This window comes from Rhipicephalus sanguineus, chromosome 6 (assembly GCF_013339695.2).
Source record: "Rhipicephalus sanguineus isolate Rsan-2018 chromosome 6, BIME_Rsan_1.4, whole genome shotgun sequence".
Taxonomy (NCBI): Eukaryota; Metazoa; Arthropoda; class Arachnida; order Ixodida; family Ixodidae; genus Rhipicephalus; species Rhipicephalus sanguineus.
In genome coordinates, this window is record NC_051181.1 from 172,183,984 (window position 1) to 172,193,877 (window position 9,894).

The 9,894-nt window shown below is 44.2% G+C and overlaps 1 protein-coding gene across 11 annotated transcripts in view; it reads left to right on the top strand.

Moving 5' to 3' along the window:
- LOC119397049 (ensconsin) overlaps positions 1 to 5,295 on the top strand; it is a 177,079-nt gene extending 171,784 nt beyond the window's left edge. For all 11 annotated transcript variants that reach the window (XM_049417305.1, XM_049417306.1, XM_049417307.1 and 8 more), the window contains one exon: positions 4,229 to 5,295. In XM_049417305.1, coding sequence (XP_049273262.1) covers positions 4,229 to 4,242 — 14 coding nt within the window. In that variant the 3' untranslated portion in view covers positions 4,243 to 5,295. The remainder of the gene's footprint in view (positions 1 to 4,228) is intronic.
- Positions 5,296 to 9,894: the final 4,599 nt, after the last annotated feature.

The following is a 9,894-nucleotide window of genomic DNA, read 5'->3' on the forward strand; positions in this document are numbered from 1 at the left end:
TAAATACCTTGGTGTTCACTTTTAATCAGATCTCATGTGGCATTATCACATTGACGTCGTCCTTGCTTCAGCTAATCGTTCACTCGGTCTTATCAAACATTCTCTAAAAAATGCCCCTCCCTATATACGTAAGCTTGCCTACTTAACACTCGTTCGACCAAAAATCGAATACGCTTCAGCTATTTGGGACCCAGTTCAAGCCTATCTTATCCAGAATATTGAATCCTTGCAAGACCGTGCTGTGCGTTTTATTTTTTCAAATTACTCACGTCATTCAAGCATCACTGCACTAAGAGATCGCGCCGAACTTGAACCCTTATCTCATCGTCGCCAAGCAGCTCGCCTTTCGCTTTTTAACAAACTATACCATCATTCAATTCTCTCTGACGATTTCTTTCAGCCCCCTGCAGTCATTTTTCCTCGCCGCGATCACCAGTGCAAAGTCAAACGACCCACATGTCACACTCATCGTTTCGCTAATTCATTCATACCACACACTATCATTGAATGGAACCATTTATCATCGCACGTAGCTACCGAAAAAAACATAACGAAACTTCAAGATCTTCTTATTACCTAAACGTGGTGTCCTACCTAATTCATTTCTTTTCACCTTTTTTCTTTTTCATTTCGCATATTGTAGCGGTATTCCTTTTGTATTGTGCATTTCAGTATTTCATGTACTCTGTTTGCGTAGGCATTCGGTAACTGCCTACTATGCTTGCACCTTTTTCTTTTTTTTACCATTTGTGTCTAGTTACTTCAGTATGTTGTAGTTTGCATTTATTTCATTGTCGTTGTTGTTGTTTTCTGACTGTATGTATACCAGCCAATTGCCAAGATTGTACTTTTTACCGTTTTTCACACTCTGTTATTTTTCCCAATTTATTGTAAAATGTCCCCCTATGTAATACCCTCGTTGAGGGCCTTTAGGGGTATTTTGAATAAAAAAAAATGCACGGAGGCGTGATGGCGGCAGGTGGCAAACGCGCCAGTACGGCTCAATCGCTGACAAGCCTTACAATAAGCATCTTCAGTCAACTGCTCGATAGTGCATGTGGCCTGGTGCAGTTGCACACGTAGTGCACGCATTTAATAGGCGAGAACCCAAACACGCCGCGCCGCCATTCATGCTGCCTCTTTGTGCGACCGCTAAGTGCGCCGCACAGACGCGTTGCCTTCACGAACGAAACCAGCTCGCCATTGTACAGCGATCACATCACACTGGCGGAGATACAGACGGACTTGGTTGCACGTAAGCGGAAGTGCGGGCAGCAACGCATTGACAACTTTTTTCGGCCACCGGGACCCTGAAGTGTCAATAAAAGCATTTTTTTTTCTGACGCATTCGTTTTTTCGGACATTCGATAATTCGGACTTATTTACGTTCCCCCTGGAGTCCGAATTATCGGTCGTCGACTGTAACACGAGTTAACGTGAAAGTCATGACACACATGTCATGTACAGCATGACTTACGTGCCACGCTCATGGTGCGCTGGCGGCCGTTTCGCTAGCTTGATCCACCCGGAAGTTGGTATTGCGCGACGTTACTGTGTGTCGGACATAAATAATAGGAGTTAACATGAAAACCATGACACGCATTTTCCTCAATGACATGCAAGACGATGTGTGAAGCTCTTTGCTGGCTGCTTCACATTACATCGATTCCCACAATGCGTGGGATCTGCCGCCTTTTTCCATTTCGCTGATATTTTCTCTAGTGTGAGGGGACCAAATTATGGATGCATAATCGAAAGTAGGTTGAACAATTGTCTTAAATGCAATAAAGCGAACGACGGGAGTGGAGAGCTTGAGAGCTCGTCTAAGATAAAATAGTTTGTAATTGCATGAGCTTATTACAGTGTTAATATGTCTCGTCCAGTTAAGGGGAGATGCTACTCGAAGACACTTTTTCTTTATTAATATTCACCCTAGAGCAATGAAACTTGAGCTGCTTACAGAACTTTTTATGCTGATTTCAAATATATAATTAGTTTTCTTGCAAGTTTCATACTTTTAGTTCTGCATCATCACAAAGTGAAAAACTTAAGCCTTTTGCCCCCCCTCTTTTCAGACCTAAACTTCAATAATTTTTTACATATGATAGTACATAATGTTTGAAATAAAATGTGCAATGCAAATAACTAATTAAGAAGTCCATACAAAATATGTACTAGACGTGAAAAATTTTAACGTGGGAAGTTCATATTTCTCCTACCCTAGTAAAAGTTTACATAAGTTTTCTTTATTATATAATAAGAATATTGAAACTTAAACAAGATAATTGCATTTCTCGTACTTCGGAAAAAATTTGGGAAAAATTTCATGCAGATCTGAGCACCAGAAGTACCCGAAAAAGGAGGGGCACATTGACAAAAATGGCAAAATTTGTGTTTTGAGAAAAACGAGTTTTAAAGTCAAAATTGCATGTTTATTTATCAAAAATGTCATTGAATGCGACGAAATTTGTACACAAGAAAGAACAATCCTCCTTGTAGTGGCCACTGCCATTAAAATGCGCCAGCACCATAGGTTTGGCCCTCACGGCTCTTTCGAGCTGACTCCTCGACAAGAGATTTTTTCTTCAGCGCACGCCGACGAGCCCTTGGCTTCTCCTGTTAGTTTTTGAGACATTTTTATCTGGCCTGTGCTGTCCCGTGATGTGCCAAGAGCAACCAGATCATGAGACGGGAGCACGCCAAGCTCTTCCAGAACACGTTCAAAACTGGAGTGCCCTCGATTAAACCAACATGTTTAGTGCTGTCATATCAGCAATCAACGAAGACTCGTCGTCCTGTGACTTTTCTTCGTCTTCGAAGAGTCCGTCTTCGAATGCCGAACTTCGAATATTCGAATGCCGCGGCAAACTCGTTGGACGCATCGGAGTCGCTGTCACTACGCCTTGCGGCAGCAGACGTTCTTTGCGTGGTTTGAATGTTCGGCTTTGATTTGCGCCAACGTCCTCGAAATTTGTGTGCCGCGTGAAACTTCACAGGCCGGTGACCGCGCCTTCCTACGGCTTTCTTCATCCATAACGGATAAGCACTCGAGGAAAGCGTTGTTCAGCTGCGCTGCTCGACTAGACACGGATCCTGCAAGTAGGCTTCACAGCACACACAGGCGCGCAGCGGCCAATGGTGGCTCCCGATCCGTACCACGTGATTTAAAGCCAGTTGCGGCACTCGAAAAAGGCGGCAAAAACATGCTTCTCTTTATTATTTCTTGCGCTGCAGCAGCGCGGGAAACCGTTGTTATTTGAAGAGTGAGGCTCGGCTCTTCGCCTCATGCGGTCGACAATGGCGAGCGGCGGCGCATTATCAGCGGCAAGGTGCTCGAAGATGACACACTTTCGGCCTTTTGACAGCCACCTTGAGCTCTTTAGACGCAATTTTAAAGCATTTCCAGTTGAGTCTCGACATTGATTTTTTTTTTTTTTTTTTTTCAGAACAGTAGAGGTACTAATCTTAACAAAACAGGTGAAAACAAAAAATCGATAATTTTTTAGAAAACTCGCGTTTTTCGACCCGCATCTTCCCTTAAGGTCATTCGAAATCCAAAGACCAAGGTACTTGTAGTGTTGTACCTCCTGCAAAAAAACATTATTGGCTGAATATGCAAAATGAAGAGGGTTACGTTTGTGAGAAATTTTCATGAAAACGGTCTTTTTAAAATTAACTGACATCTGCCATTTATCGCACCAACGAATGGCCTTTTGAAATGCATTGTTTAAATTAATTTTGTCTGTATGGTTTTCTACTTCCGAGTATAGGATGCAGTCATCCGCATATAACTTGACTTTTACAGGTATATCATGTGATATATCATTTATAAACACCAAAAAGAGGAGGGGCCCGAGCACGGAGCCTTGGGGGACACCCGAGTCAACCGGTACTGTACGAGAACAATGATCATTGAAAAAGACGTACAGTTTTTGATTCGAAAGATAACCTGAAATCCAGTTTAGAAGCTGAGTATTTTTAAGAATTAAATCCAATTTAGAAGAGTAATTTATTGTGAGAGACCGTATCGAAAGATTTAGCAAAATCCATAAAAAAAAATTTTTTTTTAATTGCATCTACCTGTTTTCCGGAATTTATAATCTGCACACACAAATATATGTAAATCCATGTCCCCCCTTTAGTAGGTCAAAGCTTCCTGCCCTGACAAATCACCCGCACATACCAGTGTGGACTTGTCACAGCTCTTGCCACTAACTTTTCTGTGCAGATTTGCTCTCGTAATTGGACCAGTGCTGGAGACTTCACCAAGCGGTTGATCCCGCCCCAAGCCTTGTCTCTCCGTGTTCAGAATGTAGGAGCCCCGACAGCACTAAGAGGCAGGACACTCAGTAGAGCTGGCTTTCGTAGGTAAACTTACCACGCTGCTCCTGCAGAAGCTGGAGTTTTTAAATGGAAGCTGCATAGTTTAACAACCGAGGAAAGAGCTTTTTTGTTCTTTTCAATCACGCAGGATGGCCTGTGGGATTTTCTAGGTTTTGAAATTATTTATCGTGCAGTGTGTGCATACTGAATTGATGCACGAAGAGTCCGTGGGACGACAGGACTTTTGTTGATGTTTTGAAACCAAGAGGGCCTCACTTTTTTTGTTCAGTTGCAGGCATCATGCTGTGGAAATGGAGAGCATTGAACTGAAACATAATATTTAGGACATTCTAAGGTTACTAATTGTTGGCAGTGTGGTTTCTTAGCTATGTGGGAGCTACTGTTCCTCTGGTGTGCTTTGATTCAAACATTGACACTGTTTCTCTGAAGTGTTGGAAAATGTTTGTGGGCCATTATTATTCGTGTTGGTTCAACAATAACTTATGAGACCAGCTGCATTTTGCAGCTGTTTTGACTCTTATGCGCTTATTGAATTCACACCAGTGCTCTTTCTGTGTACAGAGGTGCCGCTAGCCCAGGAGATTCTCAGCATGTTGAAATGCCAGGCGGTGTTTTGTGCGATAGTCAGCAAGATCTTCAAGCGCCTACCACTACTTGTAATGCGGGCTGCATTTAGCTCTGTTGTCATGCTTGGAAACAAAGCCTTGTGGTCTCGAACGTGTCTGTAAATACAAGCAGCAATTTGTCATCTTTCTTTTCTTACTGATGAGAGACCCCAGTCTTCAATGCCATGCCTAAATTATTTTTAGCGTGTGAACTGGGATGTGCTCTTGTGTTTGTTTGTTTTCTTGTTCTGTAAAAATGTAGGTAGCCACTTTGTCTGCTGTTGATTTCTTTTACCACACCTAACTTCTGTATGCTGTATAGTAAAATAAAATAAACTAACAATGGTCCTCCCGCTGGTTTTTCTCGCATTCCTTCATAGCCCCGCAGGGGCGTTTGCGCAAGTAGGCGTTTGGTGTGTAGCGACACCACGTACCCGAGCTAACGGGGGGTTTCGACCCCTCTCACGCCTCGCCGTGCATGGCTTTGCCGTGTCCGAGGAAAAGGGGATCCTGGGGGTTGAGCCGACGCCGGGTGATTGGACCTTTAAAGGCTAACTCCGGCGATTTTTTGGCCATGTCAAAGTAATGGTGCTTTTATGTTCCAGAGACGCTCCTGTCACGGGCCCGATAGCAGAAACACTCGGCAAATTGGAGAATAATTTTAAATAAGCAAAAAAGCGCAACACCGAAACCGAAACCCAACCAAGCATACTGTCTTCGCATGATGTATTAGTGGGGACAAAACCGGAAATCATGCAAGGCATGCCGGTCCCGCCAGCACGTAGTATGAAAGCTGTGAAAGTGGCAAAGAGCAGTCGCTCAGTTGAAAGGCGACTCCGTCGGAAATCTTGCGTGTGACTGACCGTGTCACGTGCACAAGTTAGCTGTCGGAAAATGACAGCTGCGATTCCGACGCATTTGGAGGCCAACTATAATGGCCATTCCTCTTCGATGAAGTGGAACACACCTGTTTAGCTCTTTGCTTGCCTGGTTGCACATTACACTGCCAGATGGCACCACCTGTCTAGGCAGCTCAAGTTTGTGGGGCCGTGATCGGGTAAAATGCTATCGCTGAGAAGTTCGCGGACTAGCTAAAGCTTTTTAATATTGCTATGGGAATAGTGCATAAGTTTGACAATAGTGGCGTTCAACATCGCATTGGTACGGCCGAAGGAATTCAATATAAGCCAAGTATGAGCCACCTTTCGCACCATTAGGTTACGTTGTTTCGCACGATGTGCAGCTCACCGTATACCGATAGGCCCGGTCACGGTGCACCCTGTATATGCTACGGAAAGTGTTCCCGTGGTGTTCACGCATGTGCATTCTTTAGCCGGTAGGGTATTACTCTACTTTCCATGCGGTAAACCGGCGTTGCTAGTTAAAACTAATATAGAGACGCAGGGTAATCGTTAGGTGCTAGTGTTTCGTGACTGCCAACGGGGAATCGTGTGCAGCCCACAACGCGACACCACTTCACCTATCGCACGCATTACCACAAGGAACTGAAATTCACATGCCCAGCCAACGAAGCGCTCGCCAAACACTCGCGATTGTTGCCTTGCGGATAGCAGACGCTCTAGGGGCCCCTCGGTTCCGTTACTTCCGCTTAACAAAAATTACGTCACGCACACACTATTGCCAATAATTCTGGGAAGCGAGGTGGGGAGAGTCGGGGCAATCAATAAAATTCATTTTCAGTGAATCAGCATATGTCTCCAGCTTGTAATTTGGCATAAATAACGGGAACGTGAAAAGGAATGTACCCAGCGAATTTTATTTCAGATCCATGGACCTCGAAAAATTGCCGGAGTTGGCCTTTAAGCTCGAGTGTTCGCGTCTTGCGTGCAATCTTAACAAAATTATCTACAATAATTGCGAAGCTTCTCGAACAATGAGGCGTGGTTTGCGCTGAGCGTTGCTGACAGTCTTTGTGGGCGAAAACCAAATACAGCAAACGTGATAATAAGAAACGCACGTGGCAATGCCCCCCTCTGAAAAAGCATCGTCCCGATGCTTAAAAACAGAACATGAATACATGCAATACTAAAGAAAACTAATAAAGCAAGCAAACATTATACTCGGGGACAACTTTCTGTGGCAATGAAGGGAAAGCTACGGTTGCGGAGCGTCTGCACAAGTACTGCCACGCGAAGTAGTCCGGTTTGGCGCGCGTCTCATAACGCCGTGGAAAGTGATGGCTAGCGTTGTATTTCGACGCAAATGCTGCTTAGCGTCTAAGGTACGGGTAAAAGGCGCGACTTTTTCAAGCATGCAAAAACGCAAAGTGACAACGTATAAAGTAAAAGAAATACAAATATCTCGCTTGTGCGCGCTGTGTTCCGTCTCAAAGAGCTACATGTAGAAAACTTGGACCATCTCCCCGAAGGGAACCCTGATAGGATGCGAAGCAGCAGCGGTGCGCACGGCGTTGACCCGGTTGAAACGGGCGTCGACACAGGTGCTAGAAGAACGGTTTGAAGCGAAACGCGCTGAACTCGCGTCGAATCACTTCGGTCGCCGCCTCCAGCCAGGGTGTCAGAATGAAATGTTTTTCGTTTCGGTTTTAGTTTCGTTCCACCGCCAAAAGTTCCGTTCCGTTTCTGTTCCAGAACGAAAAAAAAATTTTCCGTAATGGTTCGTAACGGTTTTTTAAGCAAAAGTTTGAAGTTAAGGTAATCATAAAAACATTGGATTTGTGATGTAGTTACTTCCCTCCTCTTTGGAAAGTGGGACAAGGGTAAAACACGTTCTTCAGAGAAGCGGAAGCAACTCTACCACGAATTCTATACCTACTTGCTCAAAGCAGTATTAATTTCAAAGTCATAGTATTTATTTTCTCAAAAGACAAATACGATTTTTTTAGTGGGCTCAACGCTTTGTGTCAAGGGAGTGAGCACGATCTCAGACGCAGCACGTCACTGAGTGTACTCTCTGATGTCCGAGGCCGCTATTCTGATAAAAGGATCGCCAGGCCTGCGCGGAACACGCAGCACAGTCGCAGCGAAAGCTGGAAGAGCGGACTTTGTAGAGCCCGTTGTAGGTTCTCTTGGGGCAACTAATACAAGTACACATGCAAGGTACCCACTACGCCATAAATCATCGTAATTTTTCTCAAGTAGCGAAGTTCCCACTATGCAATTTTTCGTCATTTTTTGGAGAAACGGGGTACCCGCTACACATCTTTAAGGCAGTGCACTTTGTGCTGTGGCGGATGACGAGGAATTATGGCTGGGCACTTTGCAGTGGGTGGGAAGCAGTGTTGCGGAATGGGAGCCTCCATACCATTCGAGTACCATTCAGGGGAATTAGGACTTGCCGCAATTCCATTCCTTTCAATTCCTCGGAATGAAAAAACTTAGCCCATTCCCACTCCGGGAATTGGCGGGCAGTTCAATTACATTCCTGTAATTCCTCAAAGTAGGAAAGGCATCTTGATAGTTTTATCGAGTTAAGAATGAACGCCCCATAAAGCTGATGCCATCAGATGTATTAAGAACTGCAAAAGTACGCAAAACACGTTATTAAAGGGACACTAAAGAGAAACAATGAATTGGTTTAGATTGATAAAGTGTGCTTGGAGAACTCTCGTGTAGTTTATTTCACCACCATAGGTTTATTATTAGAGGAGAAAACCAAGTTCAAAGTTTCATGTTTAAATTTCGCGCCGAACTTTGTAATTCGTGACGTAAAAGATTTGAAAGAGCATTTAAGGTATTTTGGTGCCACTGGCTCGACGAAATTTCCACAAACTGGTTATGTTAAGTCTCTGGCCCCCTCAGAGGACAATGTACTTCGATTAGGAACTACGTAGGCTCAAGCAGGCGCCGTCAAAAATACGTGACGTCACGGCAAATGGTGCGGCAATTCCAAGGTGGCGTCGCCACCTGTATTTTCTTTTTGCGCGTTTTCTCGCTTATTAAGCGTCTTCTCGCAGCAAGCGCGGTGTTTTTGGTATCGTGGAAGACTACCTTACTAATGCGAGAAAAATCGTTTTGCTCTTTAGGGTCTCTTTAAGGTCAAGGGATAGTAGCTTGGTGACATATCATGCAGTACAATCACCGTACTAATTCCCATAGGGGCAGTTCTTCGGCTACCTAGAGTATTTGCATAGTCAGCATGTTTTAACGAATGGTGATGTTTTAATAATGTTTAAGCTTAAATGTGTTAATGATAAAACCACGACATAGCGTATTTTTGTGCTGAAAAAAGTAGTATTCAAGAAGACTAAGCAGTTTTGCCACATGTCTGGAGCGGTTGTGAATATGGAGGAAACTAGGTAAGATTTGGTTAATGGGGAACAAAACCCTCTAGATCTGCTGGTATTAGTTAGAACAGTGCACCTCTCGGGCACTTTGTGCCTTTGCATCGAATATGGAACACTGGGCCGCACTGCTCGTCAGCACTGATGGTTGTCAAGCGCGCCTTGCAAGCATGGATGTGGTGAGGAGAACTTTCTGTGTTCGCCTGTGCGCAGGTATGCAGTGTCTTCGTTGTCGCAAAGGTTATTTACGCGTGTCAGGTACTAAACTGCTCATGATATAAAGATCAGGCTGTGCATAGAGTATGCGCCACTTTTGTGTGGGGGTATCAATGCGAACCAACGCGCAGGGGTAGTTTGTTTCTCCCTTCAGTACCTGCTGGTATAATGCATTTGTCTGTACACTAACTTATGCCTCTGTTTGTAGTAGGCGCGTCGCTTATAAATGTACCGTGCTTGTAATCAGCCAAGCCATTTTAAAAATACTGCTTTATTGTTAAATTCGAGGCTCTGACTTACTAATGTTTGAAGTTTGAAAAACAGCACGTAGACGAAAACATGCTCTACTTTCGGAAAAAGACGTAATTCCATTCGCATTCCATTGCGTGCAAAAGGTGCTTAATTCCATTCCATTCCTACAAGCGTTGTCCCCATTCTATTCCGGGGTCACGAAAATGTGGAATG